Source organism: Periplaneta americana, chromosome 14 (assembly GCF_040183065.1).
Source record: "Periplaneta americana isolate PAMFEO1 chromosome 14, P.americana_PAMFEO1_priV1, whole genome shotgun sequence".
NCBI lineage: Eukaryota > Metazoa > Arthropoda > Insecta > Blattodea > Blattidae > Periplaneta > Periplaneta americana.
Genome location: NC_091130.1, coordinates 95,447,061 through 95,474,522, shown reverse-complemented (window position 1 = coordinate 95,474,522; position 27,462 = coordinate 95,447,061). Strand labels below are relative to the sequence as shown.

Genomic DNA, 27,462 nt, shown 5'->3' with positions numbered 1-27,462 from the left:
TTCCCTTCCTATCATTTCGTCATTTCTCCATAATTTTTCAATACCACTGGTGTAGAAAACAATAGGAAGCTCATGTATCATATCTAAAAGTGACATGACCAAAAATAGAATTTAATATGTAAACTGATAAGTTGTCAGGCTTCACTGATACATTATGCTTGCTTACAGAAATTTATCCATTTTTTATCATACACCTACATGTATTTGGTTTAAGTTCAAAATTATTATTGTTTGGTGTTGGTAACTTCCACTTTAAGACAGCAAAAATAATCAGTACATTTAAATTGCAACTAAAATGTTAAATGTTTTGTTCCCCTGGAGTGGGGACTTTTTTGCTGTGGACATACCTGGTAGGTGCTTTTGAAATTGGTGCGACCTTAATGAGACATAATATTTGATTAGGCAAAACAGGATGGTAGTTTGTTTCTTCCATTTGCAGCAAATTTAACAACTATATATATATATATATATATATATATATATTTATAAGCATTCAAGGAAAACGTGTGACAATGTAGGTTGATATGAAATCTAAACTGTTTCAGTCTTACTAATAAACCGTGTACAGTTTTTATACGAGACTTATGCAGAGTTGAGACAGAAAACGTTACTAATAAACTGTGAATAAGCTATGGACGTATAAACAGGCTGTAACTATACAATGGGAATTGCTTTGCAGTAGTTATATACATGAAACCCCTTGTTTAAGCGTTGTATATAGGGAAAAAATGACAGCCCTTCTAACAGCTGTTCCTATCGACTGTCATTTTATGACGATGTTTACCTTGTAATCACAGAAGAACAAACCAAAGATCATAGAATTATTAGAATAATATTGCTGTAGCTTGTACTCTTTGACCAAATTGTAGTGTGGTAATCGATTAGAGCCAGTTGTACTACCAATATTTAACACGCCACACTAGAGTGCTCTACTGGATGCAGTAGAGAACCTCAGATATTCTATTACCTTTCGTAACGAAGTAATGACGAAACTATGACGTAGCTGTGTAACAGTTATACTGTTATACACGACGTAGGCTATGTAGTGATTATTAGTAAGGAATTTACACACGATTTATAAACGAGCTACTCATTGTATAAGTGTGTGTGTGCGTGCGTGCGCGCGCGCGCGCTCTGGATTTAACAATGAAGTCATCATCCTTTTTGCTTCTCAATATTTTGATGGAAGGTCCACAAATGTCCTAAGAGTTTCACAATTAGCCAGGTGCTTCATCTCCATGTCCTCTTCTCTGGTGCACAGTAAGCATTTAGGTGAATTCAGTACTCCAATACGATGTAGGTGTTTACTGAGGCAATCATGACCAGTAATCAATCTAAACATGGCCACGGCAGATTGTATAAGTATAAGACAGTTAAACGTCTGTATATAGAGTTTTTATTAGTAAGACCATAACTATACAATGAGAATTGCTTTGCAGTAGTTATATACACGAAGCCCCTTGTTTAAGCGTTGTATATAGAGGAAAAAATGGCCGCCCCTCTAACAGCTGTTCGTATTGACTGTAATTTTATGATTATGGATGCCTTGTAACCACAGAAGAACACACCAAAGAGCACAGAATAATTAGAATAATATGCCTGTAGCTTGTACTCTTCGAACAAAATATAGTGTGGTAATCGATTAGAGCCAGTTGTACTATCGATACTTAACACGCCACACTAGAGCGCTCTACCGGATGCAGTAGAGAACCTCAGATATTCTATTACCTTTCGTAATGAAGTAATGACGAAACTATGACGTAGCTGTGTAACAGTTATACTGTTATACACGACGTATGTAGTGATTATTAGTAGGGAATTGACACACAAAGTATAAACGCGCTACTCATTGTATAAGTATAAGGCAGTTAAACGTCTGTACATAGAGTTTTTATTAGTAAGACCATTTATGTTTTAGCTGAAGACATTAAAAATACTGCTTCATTTGTATAAGCACATTACCAATTTAATGCTTTATTTTTGTTCTTCTTTCAGGACAGTGTTCTGATGGCTTACCAGATTGCTTTTGATTTGTATGAAAGTGCAACTCAGCAGTTTTTGGGGAGGGTGCTCCAAGCCCTCAGAGCCACGGCTCCCATACCTACAGCTACTAATAAAATTGTCAAAGTTCCAGTTGAAGGAAGTACGAAGGAAGAAACAACTGAAGAGTCAACTGCTGAAATAAATGAAAGCGAAAAGAAATCAGAAAGGAAGATGGAGAATCTTGTAAGTTTATTCTTATGACCTTCCTCTTTTCCTTTATTGTTATCTTCCTTCTTTCTGACAAGTTACAGTTACTAGTGATCTGCAAGTTTAATTCTGCACTTTAATTTGTTATGTTTTCTTAATTTTCTTTTGTTAGGTTTGAAATTTAGAATCTGAGCTAGATTTCTGAATTCGCCCATTCAAAGCACTTTGTACATTTATTTGAATCAGAGATGGCTAGTTTGAGAACTGATTTTCATTTCAGAAATTACTGGCATTCTATTGATAAACTAATGACACAGACAAATACAAGGTGCGGCAGTGAATAGGGCGATTTTGCAACAGCGCTTTGGCTTGAGTGGTGGGAAAAGCACTTCAAAGCATTTCAGTTACAATGGAATTGTGGTCAGGAGTGCAACATGCTTATGCTGTAAAAGCATTTTACAAAAATGGCGACAGTTACATGATCGCTCAGCGTGAATTTCAAAGAGAGTTCGGGATTCATCACAATTATGCTGTTCCATCATCTCATGCCATCAAGACCTGAGTTGCAACTTTGAGACTACTGGTTCTACACACATTAAGAAAGGTGGTAGTGTTAAAACAGTGTGTACACCCGAGAACATAGCTGTAGTGAGAGAGACCATTGAACAGAGTCCATGCTGGTCTGCGTGTCATCATTCTGTGTCACTGGGATTTCTGACTGTACTGTTTGACGGATTTTACACAAAGATCTTCATTTCCACCCTTATAAGATTCAAATTACGCATGCGTGAGGAATTTTTTTCCCAACCATGTTATCTCCAGACATGGGGATTTCGGATGGCTAGCTAGGTCTCCCGATTTTTCAGCCTGTGACTTCTTTCTCGGGGGGGGGGGGTACATGAAATTTCATGTTTATAGTGCTCCAGCACCACACACGATTCAGGAGTTGAAACACCGAATTCGAGAAGAAACTCAACGAATTCCTGTGGAGATGCTGCAAAGAGTATTGGGTGATGTTAGGAAACGACTTGCCGAGTGTGTACAGAGGGAGGGTGGTCATTTGCAGGACGTTATTTTCGCAAAATAAGGACTGTTCATTCAGTTAAATTGCTTGTAAACTAAATGCTTGTATGTATACTTTGTGTTCGTGTGTGATAAGGTGAATAAATCTAGTCATTCACCCACGATAACATTTTTAAAATCACCCGATTCGTTGCCGCACTCTGTATATCGTAAAATATAATATAAAACTAGTACCATAAAATTGACATAATTTCTGTTGTTCTTTTTTACTTTGTCAAAAATATTAACGTGTTATCAAGCACTTGACAGTCCATTAAAATAGGCATGTCTAGTTTATTTATTGTTTACTTATTTTTTTAAACTTATTGCTGGACACTTAACACAGCAGTCCATAAAAAAAGACATGACTAGTTTATTTATTATTCAACTTTTTGAAGAAATATTTCACCTGTTGCCAGACAGTTGACATTGCATTCTGTCAATGAGTTTATCATGTTGCAAGTATACAACATTGCTGCTACTCTCAAGCTACTAAGGAAGATCAGGCTAAATGATCACACATCATGTGATCATCAGTTATTAGGTTCCTCTGTTGAGTTTTTATTGCGTTCAATAGGACTCACTTAAGTGTATGTAATTCGGAATAATGCAACCAAATAAAGTTTCAGCTTTTGAATATCTGCAAAAAATTGTTCAGGCAATCATTTCCAGAAGTCACTTGCTATCAGTTGCTCTTGCTGTCAGTACAGCTTCACTATTTCTTCTTGTTTTCTTAATACTGGTGTCTGAGGACTTAGTACATTCACCCATTCTGTTTTCGATTCCTTAAATATAAATGTCACAATGTCTTCCAACTCGCACCTTGAATCTCGTTTCAAATTGCATGTGCAAACCATCTAGTTGCTTTACAAAGCAGTTGAAAGTGACACAAATAGGAACTCGTCTTCCCATTCAGCATGGTAGTGATAACACTTTGGTTTCATCTCAGTACTTCCTGACTGACTCATTTGGACTAAAACTTGTACAAAACTGGTGGGAATTTAACTGTCAGTGTAATATAATGCAGCACAGGAATGTACCTACTGTAACAGAACAAGAACTCAGCTCGGCCACAACTAATCTGCACATCACTTGCCAACTATATTTAATCGCCACAGTGAATACGTACTCTACAACCTCAAACTTTCTAGAGACATTGATGTTGTGAATCTGAAAGGCTCTGTATTCAGATTACTGAAAGGCATTCCGAAAGGTAAACACACTGTGGTGGGTAACTGCCTACTTTTCTGCTAATGAACAGAGGCTTTCACTTGTGCAAATATACAGGGTGAATCAAAAGTCTGGAACCATATAAATATCTTCCATATGCTTGATTTTCGATTACTATAGGTGTTACCAGTATTTGTAAGACCGAATGCTCTACCAATGACACATTCGATTCTAGCTATCAACTTTCTCAAAAGCCGCCATTTTGACGCAACTTTGAAATTTTAAATGGAAAGGGGGTCATGTAGGTACTCAGAATCATGTGAAATTTTCTGAAAAATTAATGGTGCAATTGGTTTTGAGATATTTCTAATCGTTTTCAAGTTATTTAAAGATAACTGTCATAATGACACAAACATTAGTTACCGCATCTACATATATTTTGTAACATGGTACAGTACTAAGGAGGCTTTGGAAAAGGTATTTTTATGCAATTCTGGTAATTAACTTTTCCTGCTTTACTGTATGGTTATCCTGTGACAGTTTCAATGCATTGTTGTGATTATTTGAAGCTTTCCTGTAACAAATTTCTTGAGTTTCGTGATGGCATTATCGAAAGAGAGAAGAATTGATATCATTCTTCATTCTGGTGGGTTAAGCCGCAGAAATGTTGCAGCAGACTGGATGAACAGTTTCCTGGACATTGGATTGGTTGGCGTCGACCAATAAAATGGCAGGCCAGGTCTACAGTTTTAACACCTCTTGATTTTTTCTTTTGGGGTTACATAACGAGCTTGGTATATGAAGAGAAAATTGAGAATGTGGAACATTCAAAGCAGGGGTCATCAGCACAGAGCACACTGGGGCTAGCCTCTCTTACTCGTGGAAAACACAGTGCATTATAGTGCTCTCATAGTTGCTAGAGAGTATGCTCTCTATCTCTCCCTGTTGCATGATAGTGCACACAGGACAGCACCGAGTACCCATTGCACATTTCAGCGAGTGCTGACGACCACTGATTTAGAGAATCGTATTATTGAAGCCTTTGCTAAAGTCACCCCAGAAATGCTACAAAATGTTCTCTCCACATTCTTCTTCTTCTTCTTCTTCTTCTTCTTCTTCTTCTTCACAAGGATTAAGCATTTCTGGCTTCCTACGTCATATGTTTATGGTCTTGCTTTCGGTCTTCCTATGCTTCATCTCAGTCTTGTTTTATATAAAAGTGCTTCCTGCACTGTATTATCTTTAGTCTTTGTAGACAACTTGTCTATGAGAAATACAACTCTGAAATCAGACTCTGGTTCTCTGAGTTGGGGGTTGTGCATAAGGCTGATAACTTCTCCACATAAAACCTCTCTTGCTCATAAATCCCAAATATGGAATTAGATTGAAGTCATGTTACCATTTTTCATTTATTATATGTGTCTAATGATTGTTATTTGAATATCTTCATTAGCTATATTTTTGCTAGTCTGGTAAAGTAATAGCAGTTCTTTATTTAATATCTTTTTGTAAATACAGAGAGTACTTAAGTGACAAGACGATGGTAAGTGGTAATCATAGAGGAAAGCGAAGTTCTCAGTAAAAATATACCTCAGAATTGCTTTGTCCATCATGAAATGTTATAGAGTTATACTGGGCTCCAATCAGACTCTTTTGGTGGGAAGTCTTTGAGCCATGGATCTTTCTGACACTGCAGCCCTAAATGTAATTCTAAGATGAAACTAGTTTTCGCTATTACAAGTGACTCACACTATTATTCAAATGGCTAGAGCATTGACTTTTCACGTTAAAAATCGTGGTGGAATTTAGCATTTGGGACGGTTTTTGTGGGTCTTGCTGTTTCTTTTCACCATTTTTTTCGAGTAATGATGACTTGATGACTATTATTTTTCCAGTACAGTCTAGATGAGAATGGTGCACCACGGCATTGTTGAGTACAGCTAAGTGATTCAGCACATTACTGCTGCAAAGGACGTTCATGGTTCATTGTCACTTTTTGAGAATTTGAGAATCAGAATACTCAAAATGTTCACTATTGGATTAAAAAAATGATATATTTATGGCTGAAAACTAAAGGCTCTTATGCTGGAGTTGAACGTTTTTATACCGTTCTTGTAGTTGGGTTCATTGTCAGTGAGTTTTAGTCTAAAAATGAAATTGATTTTGTATTGTAATATTATGAAGATTTTTGTAACGAAACATTATATATCTGTTTATCTTTATATGTTCATGAGTTTAAACAGTGTAATAATACTGTTTTTGTATGTCATTGTGCTTGCTGGTGTCCAAAAATACACAACTTTTTTAATCCTGTTCTTCTAGAATGAGGAGGAGAAGTGTCATCAACAAAGGGTTGAGAAACTAACGAGCATTTTGAGTGGTGAAGTATCCATTGACCTTCATCTACAGTTCTTAATTCGCAGTAATCATTCAGATATGCTAATACTAAAAAATACCAAAGATGCCATCAGAGTTTCAATTTGCCATACTGCTACTGTGATTGCAAATGCATACATGCATAGTGGAACTACAAGTGATCAATTCTTGAGGTAAATAACATTCTTGTTTATTTTAAGAACTCGATTCTGCATCATGACATAATATATTTATTGATATATGGTATGGTAATATATATTTCTCAACATATTCGGTCCTGCTGACCCTTCAAATTTCTGTATTTGGGCCAGCAGTCCCTTACTTACACTATTTACAACTTTAAACACAGACATAATGTGACCCTTGAAGCCTGTTTTTACTATGTCTTTGATGTCCTTTCGCTTTCACTTAACCATCCTTCTAATTTATTCACTTTTTAGCCTACTTCCCTTCTCTTAGTCTCAGTTACATTTAAAAGTTTGTTTCATTTAATCATCCTTCTAATTTATTCACTTTTTAGCCTACTTCCCTTCTCTTATTCTCAGCTACATTTAAAAGTTTCACTTTCACTTAACCATCCTTCTAATTTATTCACTTTTTATCCTACTTCCCTTCTCTTATTCTCAGCTACATTTAAAAGCTATTCCTACATTCAACTTCATTCCCCTTTTCTCATAACTAACTAAATACTGCCTTCTTGTAAATAATATAATACATTTAAACTTATTTAATGTAGAAGACCTAACTCTTGTTAACTATTTCACTAAAAACTTAACCCATTATTAAATTCGCTGTCTAAACACTTCTTACATAACACATTAGCATTCATACCCTAACACATTGGTTTTACTTTATTTATAACACTATTTAAACAAAACTTATTCTATAACACTGAAAAAGTGCAACAATTCAATTCCATTTATCCATTACATCACTAAACCTGCTATTATTCAACCCACTGAGACACCACTTCCTCAGATTATAGACAGTTTTTTCTTTCCTATTGTCCCCACGTTTCGTACTCCTAGTAATATATTTATTATTAGCTGATGGTTTTTGTAATACAACATGTTACTAAAGAAATGAGACGTAGATACAACTACGATTTTCCTTTTATATGCATTTCTGTATGCGAATTCTTGTGCAAATATAGTTGAGTAGTTTTTTCTGCATCAAGAGTGTAATATGAGTAAAAGTGAAGGAAGTATTTCTTCCCCATGAATTTTTGCACTAATTTTTATTGCCATTTTGAAGCTGATTTATTGGCACATACACAATACGAGGTTCATCCAGGAAGTAAGTTCCAATCGCGTCCAGAGATAGTATGACTAGTTGGACCGGAATGTGTATGCATAGCAGTAGAGAGAGGGGTATGTGGGAATAATGCAGTGCAGTTTTAGTCTTGTGATGGCAGTAGCTACTGCACAGCACTAGAAGAGAATGGCTGCACTGATATTGTCTCCTGCCAACTGCAAGATTCGTACAGTTATCCGATTTCTGCACGCTCAGAAGCAATCTCCAGCAGAGATCCACCACCAATTGTGTAATGGGTAAGGATCCGACATTATGAGCGACAGTATGGTCAGACAATGGTGCAGGTAATTCACTGAAGGCCGAACCAATATGCACGATGAAAATCATAGTGGCTGACCAACACTAGTGATGCCAAAAGTGATGGAAAGTGTGCAGCAAGCAGTTTTGCAGAACCTGTTCTTCACAATTTCAGAACTCTCTGGTCAATTCCTCCAGATGTCTCTCTGCACGAAATCGTCTGCTGGTGGTTTGGTTTTCGGAAAGTGTGTGCAACATGGGTGCCAAAGCAGCTGACAGATGAACACAAAACGAAACGTCTGGCTGCAGCATTGATATTCCTCCAGTGGTACGCAGAGAAAGGTGACGATTTTCTCGACAATGTTGTCATTGGGGATGAAACATGGATGTCGTATGCCACACCAGAAACAAAACAACAATCCATGCATTGGCGGCATAGTGGTTCATGTGTAAGGACACTGCGAGAGGAGACCATTAATGCTGAGTGGTATTGTCAGACATTGCGAAATCTGAGGAGGGAGAGACGTGGAATGCTGACAAGAGGTATTATGCTTTTGCACGACAATGCACGACCCCATACAGGCAACACTACACAGAATCTGTTGCTTCAGTTTGGATGGGAGATCTTTGACCATCCACCCTACTGCCTCGACCTAACGTCAAGTGACTTTCATCTCTTCCATCTCATGAAGCGCTTTCTGGCAGGAAAATGTTTCGACAACGATGTTGAAGTACAGACGGCAGTGACTTCATGACTCCAGATGTTGGCAACAGAGTCCTATGATACGGGCATACAAATGTTGTTGCACCAATACGATAAATGCCTCAATAACGGTGGTGACTATGTAGACAGTTTTCATTCATTGTCAGTCTTCTGCATCACCTAACCTCTCAGATTAACTGATAACCTAAAATATGGGCAGTCATATCATACACTACTGAACTGGAAGATATGATTGTCATTCAAACAAAATGTTGCTGCTTCTGGTGCTGTTTGAACATTGGTATCTCTACTTGTTGTATTAAATGGTTAGTCCATAGGATCGACAGTTTAACAGCACACAGTCAATGTTTTAACTTCCGATACAATTAGGTAAATTAATTTTTTAAGGTAAACATGACATGGAAGTGCATTGGGAGAACTGCAAGTATTAAGAATGTTAATAAAAAAAATTGCGCTGAGGATATTTGAACACTTTTGCTTACTGTTGATTAAAATGATATATTTGAATGCATTGCACACTGTAAGAGTTGAGCCAGTCTAGAGCTTTATTAATTTTGTGCATTTGATGAAATTCAGGGTTGTATCAGTAGAAAATACGTAATCTACGTGTATATTCTACTATAGAATGACATAGAATATTGCTTACTATTACATCATCTACGTGTAAAGAAATAAATTTATGTAACAGGAATGAATTTGAGAGGATTATAGAAACAGAATATAGAATACTGTATATTCATTTATAGTATGAACATAATCGAGACAGATGTATACTGTCTTTATTTCAGTTTACCATATAAAAATAAAAATTATGGTTTACATCCATTCTAGAATATCTGCTACAGTCTTAATTCAAATTAAGGATATATAAGGATCACCTTCAAATTTATACAGATGGATCTCTAAATCTTAATAATGGGACATCAGGAGCAGGGTATTATATTCCAAAATATCAAGAAAGTTACTTCATATCATGTTCATTCTCTTCCAGTCTTGACACTGAATTGCTAGCTGTTGATGCTGCTCTTCAGTGTGTTACTCAAATTTCTGAAAAACCTATTTGCATACTTACCGACTCCAATTAATATAATTAATATACTTACTCACTGGCTTTTAAGGAACCCGGAGGTTCATTGCCGCCCTCACATAAGCCCACCATTGGTCCCTATCCTGAGCAAGACTAATCCAGTCTCTACCATCATATCCTACCTCCCTCAAATCCATTTTAATATTATCTTCCCATCTATGTCTCGGCCTCCCCAAAGGTCTTTTTCCCTCCGGCCTCCCAACTAACACTCTATGCATTTCTGGATTTGCCCATATGTGCTACATGCCCTGCCCATCTCAAACGTCTGGATTTAATGTTCCTAATTATGTCAGATGAAGAATACAATGCATGCAGTTCTGTGTTGTGTAACAATATAATTAATATAATTAAATATGTACGAAACCTATACACATGTAGAATTATTCCATTTTAGAAACAACTAAGTAAACTAAAAAAACTCCAAAAGGAAATAACATTTCAATGGATACCTAGTCATTGTGGTATACCTGGAAATGAGAAAGTCGATAATATTGCAAAACAGGCAACATATTTGCAACCAAGACCTCTTCAAGTGATATCTCTATCCAGTGCCTTTGCTTCAGTGAAGTCTCATTTCATAAACTTATGGATTAACAATTGGCTCTCTTCTGACAAAGGAAAAATTTTACAGTCCGTACAGAAGAAACCAAATGACCTGGAAATGTACAAAAACTTGCCCAGTCATGTTCACACATTTTTAACAAGAGCCAGAACAGGTCACATTGTCATACACCGATTTCACCTTTCTGATAATCCTACTTGTCTGTGGTGTAATAATCATGATGAAGATCTGGAACATATTCTTCTATACTGTCCATCCATAAACCACAAAAGAAGTAAATTAAAATCATCAGTACCAGTTGCAGAAGACAGCCCTGCAGTATATATTGACTACATCCCAACTCTGGCTACTAGCAACAGGCATCTATAATGAACACCGATCAAAATACCCCTCATTTCTCATGAAAAACAAAAACTGAATAGACTACAGTTGACTTTGTTGTCAGCAAACAGCTAGACATATTAAGGAGATTGATTGATTGATTATGGTTTATGTGATATATCTCAGTATTATTTATGTAAATATTATTGTGGTAGTTGACATTCCAATATCGCGTGTGATGTTACACACAGATGTCTAAAGGAGGCAGTCCCGCAGACATGAAACAAATTTTCTTCTTCTAAAAAGTTGAACATAGAACACTTTGGTTCTGAGACATCGAATTAGGCTGACTTGACTTTCTAACTAACTAAAAGCTAAATATAGTTAGATTTATATTAAAATAAACTTTATTTCTTTTTCTTTATATTGTAACAATTCTTGCTTGATCTTACAAATCATGGAAGATGTGCCAATAATGTACCCTCGCACATTCTGTTTGGTACTATTATAGCAAGAAGAGAAGGAACCAAACTGTCATGGTACCTTTAAAAGTAGACTGGGGATCAATGAGTTGAGTAATTAATAGAGCGTTGTTAAATAACCAACTTAAAAAAGAAAATAAAAAAATGAGTCGGCAGACTACTGTATGAAGGGATGTATGAAATGAATTAAAAATTCGAAAACAGTGAAGTGAATGAATGATGCATGAAAGAAAGAAAAGAATGAATGAACGAGCCTCTAATCTGTGCATGATTGGACAGACAAACGAATGCATAAAGGGAACTGTTTTTGTATAAAAGTTCTTTATATTACAGGGACAACTTGGAATGGCTCGCACGTGCTACAAACTGGGCTAAACTGACAGCAACAGCTTCTCTTGGAGTGATACATCGTGGACATGAACATGAAGCCCTCCTTCTCATGCAGAGTTACTTGCCAAAGGAGGTTGGTCCTAGCTCCGGCTATTCTGAAGGAGGTGGCCTGTATGCTCTTGGTCTAATCCACGCCAATCATGGAGCTGTTATAACTGACTACTTGCTGGGACAACTCAAAGATGCACAGAATGAAGTGAGTCTCCTAATACAACTTAAGAGTTTAATGTATTGATTTATATTGGTCTGTTTTGGCAGCCAAAAGCCATTCATAGGGTGATATTAATAAAAACGAAGACATTACTGTGCTCATCTTCCTCAAGAGTAAAATGAGCTTGCTGTTTCTGTGAGCTTTGAAATGTATTAATAAAAAACTATTGGAGAGAGTTTGCTCAACTTTGCGTGGGTAATCGTATCAGCCAAGTCAGGGTCAGTCCAGCCACAGCAAGCGATATGCCAAATGTATTTCGGTAGAAAGGATTAGTGATTGAGCTATGAGTTACACAGAGGAAGTTGTTCGGCAAAAGGGGAAGATTTATCTTTGTTTATAGACATCATTAAGAATTTTCCAGTTATATTTCAGAAGTCACTGTTACCGGCTAAAGAAATCTGCCGCATTTGCGGATACTAGAGAGCAGTATGAAAAAGGGTTTAGGGTGCCAATAAACAGAGCACAATAAATTTAAGAAGTGTCCAATATGAAAACCAGACTTAAAAAAGAAGACATTTCAAGAAGACTGGAAACAAGTCAGTAAGGTTAAATGACTGGAAAACGAAGTTGTACAAACTGATGGAGGGCGAAATCACTCCTGTTATGTCAGGTTGAAAGATAAACAAAATACTGTTTACATTTTTTCATTTAGAATAGTATAATGATATCAATATTAACTAATAAATGATCATTCATTCATAGTGTTCTGCCCAAGGCCAGATCTTTCACTGTAAATTCAGCATTCTCCAATCTTTCCTACTTTCTGCCTTCCTCTTATTCTCCGCATTTGATCCATATATATCTTAATGTTGTCTATTATTTGATATCTTCATCTGTCTCCAACTCTTCTCCCATTCACCATTCCTTCCAGATGACAATAATTATTAGATTTCTTTTTATTTACTATTTCTGTTTAGAACATTTATGTATATTTCTGTTCGGTTGTAAAACAGTGTAGACTACTTAGGCTGGGTGCACACAGAATCAGACGCGGCGCGGTGCGACGCGACATTTTGTCTCGTGATACTTGTCTCCCATTGATTTCTTATGATGTGGTGCACACAGAATCAGACGCGGCGCGACGGTCGCGAGCAGACACAAGGAGACACGAAGAGACAACATCGAATTACTGCTAGAAGTTCGTCGCGAGGAGACTGTCTGATAGCTGCAGTGTACTGTGCATGTGTTAGTAGTGGCTATGATTGCACGCTTTCATTATCTACAAAAAATACTATTGTTGTGTAGTGCACATTATTCATAATGGAGCTCGATGCGGATAAATTATTTGATTTAGTACAGGAAAGATACATTCTGTACAATCTTTGAAACAATATCACGAGAATAATGTGGTTTCTGAAAATTGTGAAAAATTGCAAATGAGATGAAAGCACCAGGTGAATAATAATTTATAATAATAACACTGCGTAACAAATGTTAACATTTTTTTGCGCTAGGCATGTGATATATGTTTTCTATATAATTTGAGCCTCCTGAATACGAATATGACAATAAAAAACAGTTGTTGGTTACGGTTTTTGAGAAATTTTGGAATTTATATCTATTCAAAATATTGTTTTATATAATGACAATAAGGCTAAATATTCACTGTTCAGAAGATTACAGCTTTCTATTTCTGCATTTTCTTTTACACTGGACATCAGGTACATCACGAGCTAAAGTCCAACAATAGTCTGCTAGCATATTGGTACTCCATTATCCTTGGTATTTTTTTGCATAGTTGACATTTCTTGATGGATGCTCTCATCATGCTCATCACTGAAGTCGCACAATTCTCGGGAAAAAAGTCAACATGTGAGTGAAGGAAGTGAATTTTCAGGGAAATTTTACAACCCCTAGTTTAATACGCCAACAGTAAATTTTTCACTAGTTCTTCATAGTTCTCACTTCTACAGTTATCCAGAAAATTAATTCAACCTCCTTGAATGCAATCCAGACTGCTGTCTCTTTTCCTTCCAGCAAAGATTCGAAGTGATTGTCCATTATTTCTCTAATTTGTGGTCCATTGAGAACTCCCTCTTTTATTTTTGAATCACTAATAGCAGGAAATGTTAAGGAATGCGCGCTGGTTCGAGTCCTCATGGGGGAAGAAATTTTCTCATGAAATTTCGGCCAGTGTATGGGACTGGTGCCTACCTAGCATCGTGATGCACTTGGGGAGCTATGATAGGTAGCGAAAGCCAGATATAACGACTGGGGGGATCGTCGTGCTAACCACACAATACCTCCATTCTAGTTGGATGATCGTTCACCTCTATTTTGGCATGTGGACGTGAGGCCAGCAGCCGGCTGGTCGGTCTGGGCTCTTCACGGGGTGTAGCGCCACGGATTATTAATAGCAGGAAATTTTTCCTGGATATTTTTAAATGCTTCAGTTTTATAATTTATCCCTTTAACAAAATTCTTCATTAACCCTAACTTATTGTGTAAAAGGGGTAAAATTACTGCGATTTGAGGTACAAGGAGTTGATGTATAATATTTTTCTTCCTTGGCTTTAGTGATTGTCGTTTTATTTTATAATGCTTATCTCGAGCGCGAGTCCACACCTGTGGAGTAATGGTCAGCGCGTCTGGCAGCAAAACCAGGTGGCCTGGGTTCGAATCCCGGTCGGGGCAAGCTACCTGGTTGAGGTTTTCTCCGGGGTTTTCCCCTGAACCCAATACGAGCAAATGCTGGGTAACTTTCGGTGCTGGACCCCGGACTCATTTCACCGGCATTATCACCTTCATTTCATTCAGACGCTAAATAACCTTGATGTTGATACAGCGTCGTAAAATAACCCAATAAAATAAAATAAAAATAAAATATCTCGAGCGCGACTGTTTAATTCATACAGAAAGCAGCAAAATTTTGTGTAGCCTAATTGCATTCCAAAACAACCTTCAAATCCGCACATATAAACCATTCGTACTTTGAATATTATCATTAAAGTACACTTTAAAGAAATACACGCCTTACACATAATACTAACACCACAGAAATATCCTGGTCAACTGAAGCGTTTTCATACGGCAAACCTGTTTCTTCCCCTCCAAATGGAACCAAAAAGTGCAATAAAACAATTTCCGCTTCTAGAAGTGGTTTTAACATGGTGATATATTGCAAAATATAAACTACAGTAATGTAATTAAAGCTCACCGTGAAAGAAATGCACATCTCAAGTAAAATCAGGTAAACTCAAGTGAATTTATACCGTGAACCTATTTCACGCCCTCGAAATAGACTCGTAAAAGGGCAATAAAATAATTTCCCTTTCTACAAGTGCTTCTAACATGGTGCCCTACTTATACTAATATTGTTTTCACATGATGGGTCTTCACATTTGTTAAACAAAATAGTTACACACGAAATACGGTAATTTTTTTAATAAGTGCATAGAAAATTAATTATATTGTGTATCTCGAAAACCCGAAGTGATGGAACATTTTGCTTGTTATTTTTTAATTCAGGAGGTCGAAATTAGTAAGAATTTGTTAGTTTTATGTCTGGCGCAAAATGTGTGATTTGTAGTAAGCCTAATTCTCTGCTCTATACTATCACTCATTATTGATTTAATATATTATTTTTCTTTATTGTGAGTCGTGAAGTAGTCATAAACATACAAAATGACGTTTGTGCAGTACATTTTAATTTTAAGACTCTTTCAATCGTATAGATTTTTAGGAGCTTGCGTCCTTAGGAAATAATAAGCAAATACAATAGAATTATTTTTCATATAGACAGTCCTCTATTATTGACGCCATTTTCTAGCCTAGGCCAGTTTTCCAATCCCACAACCAGCAAATCAGTTGTCGCGAGCAGACAGTTTTAAGCTGTCGCGAGGCGTTGTAAAGCAAAACGTAGTGTCGCGCCGCGCCGTGTCGCGTCGCGTCTGATTCTGTGTGCACTCGGCCTTAAACTGTAGGGTCTTACCAACTTAGCAACTCTGGCACCATTCTTAAGTTTCCTGCTGAATTTTATTGGAAAGACGTGATAACAAAACAGGCAACCCTAACCATCAGAGAAGAAGAATTTTATAGGAGCCGTATGCTGTTCTGTGAGGCATTCTGACAATTGTTTGTGTGATGAAGATGAACCCGAAATCTTTGCTTCTATCTGCACAAATACGACTGTGCTCTCCCCCTCACTCCACAAGAAAAGTAGCCTGACGAAACCTGACCTCTGTCTTTAACAGACTATGCATTCATTGTACTCCAGTTTTACATGGAATCCTATTTTACCTGTGATAGGCATTTTAGGGTTATAAATATAATATTATAATATTTATATTATTTTGGTTAATGAAAAGCTTATGTTTTAAGTTATAATTTTTGTAATAAGTACAACATTATACATGGGTTGTAAATAAAGTAGTGGCAACACTGCTGGGAATGGATCATGTTCATTTGCATGCAATATGAGAGAACTGGTGATCATAGTTGGAGATATTGTCGATATATTGAATGATAAAACCGGTTACTATGACAACAGATGTTGTTATTGTGCGTGTTTAAATGTAGAGTACTATTTTTAAATGCTCTAAACCTTACCAAGCCAACGCCAGTTTAGGAAGCAGGCTAATTGTTGGGAATGCTGAAGATGTTAATGGCTGGATTCCAACATCACAGTCTGTCTTTAAAGCTTGTTCTGTGACTGGACTACCACGGCCAAATGAACAGCATTAACTTCGAGAAGTGGACAAAGAAAAACTTCTACCTAACCTTCCTGAAAACTCGGTTGTAATAATGGACAATGCTCCATACTACTCAGTTCAGGAAGATAAGCCTGCTTCACGCTATGCAACCATTTCTGCTATGATTAGCTAGTACAGAGAGACATTCCTCTCAAATGATTGTACAGTTTATCACTAATTGCTCGCAGAGCTAATGCCGGAATTCTGTCTTATTCTTCCCATCTTTGCTTTCTTTTCCTGCTGATAAGCATTTTTATGTGCCTTTAGCTGATAAATGTTTCACTTTTCCATTTACTAAGTGATTTAAACAACACAACCTCGGACGCGGAGCGCGTGGAAAACAGCAAACCCGCCTGCGAAGCACATTCGAGCGCGGACCGAGGCGACAACAGCAAGCCCCCCCCCCCCCCCTCCCGCACTATATATACAACGATGCAGCCAGCGCAGACTGTAATCGGCACACGCAGTAGAACCAGCCGCACCAGCAATAGACACCACTGAAGATGTTCACCGCAGCAGTGAACGAAACGTTTGGTCTCACAACCAACAGACCACGGCCTCATAGCCCGGAAAACTTTTCTACTATTGACGCCGGCCGTGAAAGCCTACACTCCAATATAACTTTCTTTGACGTTGTGAATTTTGGTTGACTCTAAACTATGCTTGCTTTTTGTGTTAGCCTATGTTTATAATTTAGACACTAACTTTTCAATGTCTAATTAAGTTTTTCATTTTCTTTACTTCATTTTCTTTTTTTGAGATCCAGTCCCTCATTTTCTAATGAATAGATGAAATATACCACACCCAATGGATCGTCCTGCCGCACTCTTGTCTTTGCATCTAGTTGGTCACTTACATGTACCTCAGACAAAACCTTTTTCTGCAAGTTCTCTCTTCTACACATTTACTTCCAGCGCTGTTTATCTCACTGTTTTTGACATAGCACAACCGTAAATTCAGCGACGGTTGGGTGTTTAATTTCATTTTTTCTTTGCTGATATATTCAAAAGCTCGGCATTCAAATCACGCTCATAGGAATCAGATGTGAAATGTTCGGAACAACTACGGCAGTTTAAGATTAATTTTATCCTTTCGGTAACATTTAATCTCCCAAATCTTTTGCAGCTTTGGATCAGAGGGAAACGTATGATAAATAACACTAGAGCATTTAATTTTCCTGCTATAATTCTGACATTCGCTCACCGCACAATTTGGCATTTTGCGTGCTATAATAGTAACAATATAGGCCTATTATAAATAGCACACTAGCAAGGTCTATACCAAAATCACAAACACACTCCACATTTCTAAATTCCAGTAATTACTAATAAAGGCAGCGCAAGCTAAGGGGATGAGAGTGGAGTGTGTTCCCGCGGTGACGTCACAGATTTACAGCACCTTCACTTTCTCTTTAAACGCTGTTATGAAGGGACCTGTGAGAGCGACAGCGACCGACCGTCCACGGACCTTGCAGGAGAGGTACCCACAGCGACAATGTCCAGATCGGAAGACATTTGTATGTCTCCATTACCGTCTGTGCAAGTATGGAAAATTTAACTCTCCTGGTTTGGGAAGGGGATGACCAAGATCTACAACTCCAGAAGTACAGGAGGAGATTCTGGAGGCTGTGAACATGACTCCTTTTATCAGCACATGAAGGGTAGCGTTGCAAGTCAATGTTCCTCATACGACTGTCTGGAGACTGTTGAAAGAGTACTGTATCAATTGTATCCTTATCATTTGCAACGTGTACAGGCCCTGTCACCAGCAGATTACCCTGCACGAGTTAGGTTCTGTCAGTGGTTCTTGCAGCAGTGTGGTGTAAATCCGAACTTTCCTGCCTTAGTGTTATTTACAGATGAAGCACAGTTCACACGAGATGGCATAACAAATTTCCACAATCAGCATGAAAACCCACGTGCAACTGTTCCATCTCATCACCAGGTGCGGTTCTCCCTCAACATGTGGGCTGGTATCATTGGTGATCGATTAGTTGGACCCCATGTAGGGTACTTGTAAACAGACTTACGGGGCAGGCGTTCACAAACTTCCTGGAAAACACCATACCTCATGTTTTAGAAGACACTCCACTGATCAATCATCAACACATTCACTTCTTGCATGATGGCGCTCCTGCACACTTCAGTCGTACTGCTCGCCAGTACTTGGATCGAAGGATGGATAGGTAGAGGTGGCCCAATTGCTTGGCCTCCACGCTCACCTGATCTGAACCCTCTCGATTTCTACTTGTGGGGCCATTTAAAATCATTGGTTTATTCGTCTCCGGTGCCTGATTTGGAATCCCTTCGGAATCGAATTGTGGCATGTTCTGAGGACATAGGCAATACTCCTGGAGTGTTTGCAGGTCAATGAGACATCGATGTGAGGTCTGTATTCAAGCAGGAGGTGGACATTTTGAACATCGTCTGTAATGACAACGACCTACGGAAAGAAAAACGTTCCAGTGAATTTCAATGTTGTGAAGGCCATAACTCGGAAATGAAGCATTTCCGGACACATGTTGTAATGAACTATTTTGATTGTGTACATGTGGGAAATACATACCTGAAATTATGCCCTGTATTTTTGAAACACCCTGTATAAAGTAACATTTATTTGTTTTCTTATTGATTCACTTTATAACATTTAAAATATGATAAAAGTTTATAACTTAACTTCAAAACTTCATATGTTAAAATAATGTTTAAAAAGGTGTATATCTTGAATATGTTATATGGCCATTTTGAAGTCTTCAGTAAGATTGCAAGCAACTTTGAAATGGCCATACAGCTTATTTAAGGTATGTTATCATGTATAACAGTATCAGTAAGACTGCAAGCAACTTTGAAATGGCCATACAGCTTATTTAAGGTATGTTATCATGTGTAACAGTATTTCAATACTGTTGTTGTTTAATCAACTGTCCGAAGTCAGGTCTGAACCTCACAAGTGATACCAACAAAGCATCACTTAGGAGGCAGCTAAGCCAGAAGATAATGGGATAGTGTGACGATTTTCTTCCCTCCTTCATTGGATACATCGCCAATTAGCTATGTTTTACATTAATCAGACTTCAGATATATACAAACAATTGTTCTTCCTCTGACACATATCATCAAGTGAGATGTACTGCCTACTGAGATGGAGTCTTAAAGTTGTAAGTTTTAAATGTTTATATTATTTTAAAAAGTAACATTTCCTTATTACAGATGGTGCGCCATGGAGGTTGTCTTGGATTGGGTCTGGCTGCAATGGGCACAAACAGACAGGATGTGTATGAGCAGCTCAAATTCAATCTCTATCAAGATGATGCAGTGACAGGCGAAGCTGCTGGCATTGCAATGGGTATGGTGATGCTGGGCTCTAAAGCAACTCAAGCTATTGAAGATATGGTAGCGGTAAGTGATGTTCTTTTGTTCTAAACTCTAAATTAATTATGAAAAACTATGTCTGTTGGCTATTTATGCATATATTTTATGTCTGTTAATACAGTGAAACTTTTTTTATTTTTTAATTCTTAGCAAAATTCCTGTACTTTACATGTTAATTTAGTTTGGATATACATTTTCTGTTTATTCGTTTTTCACGGACAACACCTTCATGGCAGCTAAAAGAGCTACAAGCTTCAGCGCTTTGCTCACTAGATGGAGATGCTTAGGTGAATGATGCAAGTCATGTGCCCACCATTAGTTAAATAAAATAATAATAATATTTTAAACCTCGAAGTTATGCAATGTCTTTATACACTTCTAAATCAGTTTTACTCAAAATTAGGTTTGCCTTGAAAATGTAAATTGCAAAAATACAGTATGTATTCATTGTGAAGATGCAGTCACTTTGAAATTCGAAGCTGCTCATGCTTGCCTCCAACAATCTTGTGTTCTTAAAGATGCTGTTACTGCTTTGGAAACAGTGAAACGTTTTGTAACAATTCATAAACACAATGATGTAACTGAGCAAACTGTGGAACAGTTATCACTAGAGACCTGCAAAAGGTGAGGTTATTTTTTTGGCTAAAAGTGGTATTATATTAAAAAAAAAATATGTTTCTTTTTCCAGAAAGTGGTGCTATTTTAAAAATGATTTATTTACAAATGTAGTAATATATATATTACTCTTTTTATTCTTTGAAAATATGTATCTTATTACAATTATTCACCATTTGACAATATGTGTGTGTTATTAAGTAAGGTGCATACATTTGTAAATATTCTGCTTTTAATTTTGGAGTGCTGTATTTCTGTGCCTGACAAATCAATATTTCGAATGAGACTACACTAATTAGAACTGCCATTTTAATCAATTAACCAAACTGATTAACCATTTAATTTTAAATTCCGATTAAACTATCAAATGTGTTTTAATTGATTAAATGAACTGATTAAAATTATCGTCTGGTGAAGGAAGCATAACTGTCTTGTGAAGAATGTGTAGTACAAAATCTGTGTATCATTTGGTACGGTAAACTCTCAAGTCATGATTGACAAGTCATTAGTGCAAACTTCTGTTTTCGTTTTCTTGTCTTAGAAAGATAAAATCAATAATACTATAAGTACGACTACACACAGATCCCTTTTTAATAGCTCTTTTCTTTGAAAACATGGCTCATGCAACCATTTACTTTCACAAACTATGAAAAGGAGGTACCTTATATTGTATTTTATTTGTGGACATATCAAAATAACTACCCTAAAGTAGCTGCAAATATTTTTCGTCCATTTTATTAAAATAATCTTCTCTTTAAGAAATTATCCTTGCCCATCTTGATAAGAAATCATCATTTTCAAATATCAAGTTCATCATTCTCCTCATCATGATGAAAATTATTGTCGTTAATACAGGATTAATTATTTAAATGACCAAATATTAACCAGTTAACTTAAATGTAGTTTAATGAGAGCTTAAAGCCAAATTTATGTTGGTGAAATGCATTGTCCCTTTAAGTGTCAGTTAAAAAGACTTTAAGTAACGATTAAAGTTAAATAAATTTGGTGAAATCGACTCTAAGACTTAAAGCTTGATATTTTTTATAACAGCTATTGTATTTGAATAAGTTGTATTTGGCCCTGGACTAGATCTAAGACTGAAGAAAATACAGTCTTTGGTATCTTTATATTTAACAAAATATATTTACAGCAATAAAAGTGACCAAAACAAAATTCTTTAAAATTACATCAGAACGGCCCCGAGGTTCACTCAGCCTCCTATAAAATTGAGTACCGGGTCTTTCCCGGGAGTAAAAGGCGGCCAGAGTGTGGTGCCGACCACACCACCTCATTCTAGTGCCGAGGTCATGGAAAGCATGGGGCTCTACCTCCATGCCCCCCAAGTGCCTTCATGGCATGTTACGGGGATACCTTTACCTTTTACCTTTTTTTTTTACAGGTACAATTACTTATTGTAAATTTTATCTTGAACTATAATGAGGGCCAATGTCATAATAGAGAACTTCGGTTTCAGGCAATAGAAGGCAATCTCTGATTAGAGCATTCATTCATTCATAGTTTTCTGCCCAAGAACAGATCTTTTACTGCTAAACCCAGCATTCTCAAATCTTTCCTATTTTCTGCATTCCTCTTAGTCTCCGCATATGTCATCTATCATCTGTTACCTTCTTCTGCCCTGAACTATTCACCCATTCACCATTCCTTCCAGTGCATCCTTCATCCTTAGCCTGTGTCCCAACTAGGGTATAAGTCTTTAAAGTAGAAGTAAACCTCTTGTATGTTGTTGAATTGTTTCAGTATGCTCAAGAGACACAGCATGAAAAGATCTTGAGAGGTCTGGCAGTGGGCATTGCTTTGACTATGTATGGTCGGCTAGAAGAGGCTGACCCCCTCATTACTAGCCTTTGTCAAGACAAAGATCCGATCTTACGCCGTTCTGGCATGTATACACTTGCCATGGCATACTGTGGCACAGGAAACAACCAGGCTATTCGTAAACTTCTCCATGTTGCTGTAAGTATTGCAGTTGAATTTGTTTGAACAACTGATTTGGATTACTGCTTGTCATTTATTGTGCAAAGAATAAAAATAAATAAATATGCTTTGTGTTTGTGTTCTATTTCAACATTTTTTTTTTTATTAAGAGCAAGAAAGATCTGAAAAGAAGTTTAACGAAATTGAAGGAAAAATTTCAAATAATACATAGAATGAACCTTCAGTCTTCGGTAAGGACAAAATCATTGTTGATGTCATTATTTTGTTTAATATTAATTTCTAATTCTTACTGACAATGAGATGTGAGTGAGAATTTTGGATATTTAATTACATTAAGGAGGAATTAAGGAACCTGGAGAGATTTATAGCTTGCTTATTGAATAATATTACAGAAATACAAGTTATGTAAGGTTAGTATTCCAAGAGGGTTTAATGATCATGACCATCATCATGGTTCAAACAGTGGGTTGTGAATCTTTGAGACTGATCATGCAATTTATGGCCAAAATCTAATACCACGTATGCGATTTTTCCAAACATTTCAGGAGAGACATATAACTGTTTATTATTTGTATATATTCTATTTGAATCACTGAAAAGCAAAATAATCAGTAAGAAGACTACATTCTTACTGATTATTGTGCTTTACAGTGGTTCAAATGGATAGAAGTATAAATAATAAACAATATTATGTCTCATCTGAAAATTTTGGAAAAATTACATACGTGGTATTAAATCTAGGCATTGATATGTAACAAACTATCACTTCTAAATATTTCTGTATCCTGTTTTTGTTTACCAGATACTTGAGATGTTTAATCTCTGCTTGCCATATTCATTTCATTTACAATCAATTAATGTGCACCAACAAAATGTAAACTTTTCTTTTCATTGGTTTCAGTTCGTATATTTCAGTCATACTTATCTAACTTTCACAGTCTAAAGAGTTATTGTTAATATTACCTTTCTTACCCTGTTTTATGTCCACGAGGTCACAGGAATTTGGGACGTCCTATGAAGCGTTGAAAGGAAACCATAATGGATCCACTAGGGTCAAATACTTGATCTGCAAATGATGATTAGCTTTCTTATGCACTTCGTGTTGCATTGCACAATGACGCCTTTTTTCCACAAAATATCTCTGTTTACTAAATTTGAATTCTGTATCTTGTGAAGTTTTATATAGACCTAATGCAGTAATTAAAATATTTAAATGTTATGAAAGTAACAATACGCCGTGTCCCACTTAGAGGGATTGAGAAATAAATGTTCACCATTTAAAATCAGATAAAGACATTATTGTGATTTACATCTGAGAAAATGCAGAAACTGTCCAAGTTTATGCAACAATGGTTTAAAAACAGCTACACGTTCATGAGCATGCGCACCAATGTTTAACGCGGAAACAAGCCTGACACCATTCAGTAGACAAGTAGAGCATTTCGTCACTGGACCATTCTTCATTGAGGCGACAGTCACAGGGAATATGTATCTGGACATGTTGCAGAACTTTTGTTGACCAACTCCTCCCCAGGATCGGTTTTCCAGCAATATGGGGCTCCACTCATTGCGATGAAGTAATGCACGACTTCTTGGATGCAAACTTTACCGATAGGTTGATCAGAAAATGAGTTCCCCTTGCCTGGCTAAGTGGCTGTTTAGATCACCCAACCTGACTCCCCTTTGACTTTTTTCTGGGGCTTTGTGAAGGGTGTTGTGTACCAATGTGATAGATTTGACTCTTTGGAAGAACTGAGACAACGTATTACAAATGCAGCTATGCTAGTCACTCCACAAATGTTACAGAACACGTGGCAGGAAGTTGAGTACCGTTAGATGTCTGCAGGGTAACTCTAGGCTCATACATCAAATTGCATTGGCCATTCTTCGAAACTCGGAGAGTTTTTACAAGTTATGTAAAAAGTTATGTTACAAAACCATTATTTACACTTGAAATTATCACATATTTCTTCATCCCTCTAAGCAGGACACAGTGTATATTTATATAAATAAATAAAAAAGAAAATTAATATATGGATTGGCACAGTTCTTCTTTTTCCAATGATTTCAGTAAACATGAATATTATTCTTGATGTCAAAGTCGACATTTGAACTTAGAATATATTTGAGCTTTTTTTTTTTTTTTGTTAGATTATTTAAGGTGAAGATATGGGTGAATGAATGTAACTCCTATTATTGGAGAAAAATTCGTTCTGGAACCGGGAATCGAACCCAGGTGCAAGAACGAATTTTTTTGCAATAATAGGTATTTACAGTATGACTGCACATAGTCATTGATTATTCAATGAGGACAGCGAGGCTTCATATATGAATACAATGAATGTAACTCATTTACATGGAACTAAGAGAGCTATATGTTTACAATATTACGAAGTTATCTCTATGAAACACAACCCATAGTCTTCAGCCCATGAATTCTTTTTGCTGATTACCAGGTGATCGAAAATGATATTCATTGTAATTAAGAGAAGTGTAAGCTTCTGTTACAACTTTTTTTATCATGTGAAGCCTGATTCCACCAGGAGATGAGTACATATTGCTCTAATGCTACGACTTCGAGTTAAAATTACAGGTATATTTTAAACACAATTTCTCGTAATTTGTTGTATGTTACTATCTTCCATTGTCACTCTTTGCTACAGTGCATTCAAATTAGAATGACCTCTGACTAGGATGACCAGATGTCCTCTTTTGTCCTGACATGTCCTCCTTTTTAGGACTTTGTCCAGGGTCCGGGCGGATTTTTAAAAAATCAAGAAATGTCCTCCTTTTCGTAACTTGTATGCCTGTTATTTTGAAATTATCTGATTTGACGCCTTTTCAAGTAATTTGCCTGTAGGTGGCAGCAGCATTGACGGAATATACTCTTTGCCAACGATCATAATTCTCTTTGCTCCTATTTCTTATTGTCATTGCTTTCATACAGATAGCTAACTGTAAAATCATTTTATATTATTAAGTTTTGTCATAAGTAGACCTACAGGGCTACAATACGAGCTTTCGCTCACCCACCACAAGCAACTAGCTATCTCAAATATTAAATTAGCTCATAAATTAAGTTACTACTTTACCTTATAGATTTATCTAAATTTAAATAAATGTGTAGTGAAGATTATTGCTGGAGAACCTTTTAAGTGTAGTGAAAATATTTGTAATTTAAATTTATGTATTGTATTGATTAAGGCTGGTTGAGTGGAAGAGAAGGCCTTATGGCCTTAACTCTGCCAGCGAAAATAAAACATTATTATTATTATTATTATTATTATTATTATTATTATGCTGTAATAAAATATATATTGACATAATTTTAAGTATAATATAGGCCTAAGCCTAAATCTAAATAGATATTATCTGTCCTCTTTAATAACTGAATCGGTTATTTCGAAAACGCAAGATGTAGGCCTACTGTTCTGCACGAACTACTTCAGTAGCATTTATTACATTACCCGACTAAAAGTCCTTTTCTTATCCATTTCTATAGAAGAAATATGTGACTTATTTTATGATTTTTAACAACAATATGTGCACTCTGGTTAAAAAAAGTAACATGCGCGAAAAATCACAGGTTACGTTTTCGAAATAACCGATTCAATTATAGTTCCCTTGACTTTGATATGTAGCTAACTGTAAAATCATATTATTAAGATTTCTTATAATTATTTTGTAATAAAATAGATATTAATATACTTTTAAGTAGTATGATATGAGCCTAAATCTATACTGTAAATATTTGTAATAAAATAGATATTGCTTACTTACTTACTTACTGGCTTTTAAGGGATCCGGAGGTTCATTGCCGCCCTCACATAAGCCCGCCATTGGTCCCTATCCTGAGCAAGATTAATCCATTCTCTATCATCATATCCCACCTCCCTCAAATCCATTTTAATATTATCTTCCCATCTACATCTCGGCCTCCCTAATTTAAACTACATGTTTAATAAGCCTAAATCTAAATACATATTTTCTGTCCTTTTTTTTTTTTCGAACAATATCCTTTGTTTTGAAGCTTTGTGTCCTCTTTTTTTTATCTGGTCACCCTACCTCTGACATCACAGGTACACCTTTAATAATTTAGTCACTAGTGGACATCTAAATCTGTTATGAATTCTTACATATTGATATATTCTATTACAGAGAAGGTAATTATATAAAAATAGACTATTGAAAATACATTTATAGACCTGCTGGACTGCTTTGTATTGCTCTATTTTTTCTTTTCTAATTTAGTTATATATTATTCCAACAGAGTGGATTTTACACGATAGTTTATAAATTGTTAGCTTTCTTTCTTATATTCCAGGTTTCGGATGTCAATGATGATGTCAGGCGTGCTGCAGTAACTGGTTTAGGCTTCCTCCTGTTCAGGTAGGATCGTAATTTTTTTAAACTTTATTTTCTAATAGAAAGTTTGGGGTTTACAAGTAAACCTTTGGGTCTGAGGTTTGTAAGTTGAAATGCGGGCCTGTCCCTGATAGAGGGTTTCAAGCAGAATTTGTCAATAATTTCTTGCCCGTATTGAATTTCGATGCTGACTAACCTCTGCAATTGGAAACATTGTTAAGTAAAATATTATGAAATAAAAATAGAAGAAATTAACTTATTATTAACAATAAGCGAAGCTGCTCCATTTTGGAGATACAACACATGTGCAATATACTAATCATTTAATTCAAATTTAA

General features: G+C 36.4%; 1 protein-coding gene across 1 annotated transcript in view; it reads left to right on the top strand.

Annotated features, from left to right (window-relative positions):
• Nucleotides 1–27,172, top strand: part of Rpn2 (Regulatory particle non-ATPase 2) — a 39,752-nt gene extending 12,580 nt beyond the window's left edge. The window contains exons 6-11 of the mRNA XM_069845782.1: nt 1,996–2,226; nt 6,745–6,971; nt 11,859–12,111; nt 20,027–20,215; nt 22,562–22,777; nt 27,084–27,172. Of these exons, the coding sequence (XP_069701883.1) occupies nt 1,996–2,226; nt 6,745–6,971; nt 11,859–12,111; nt 20,027–20,215; nt 22,562–22,777; nt 27,084–27,152 (1,185 nt within the window). The 3' untranslated portion in view covers nt 27,153–27,172. The remainder of the gene's footprint in view (nt 1–1,995; nt 2,227–6,744; nt 6,972–11,858; nt 12,112–20,026; nt 20,216–22,561; nt 22,778–27,083) is intronic.
• Nucleotides 27,173–27,462: the final 290 nt, after the last annotated feature.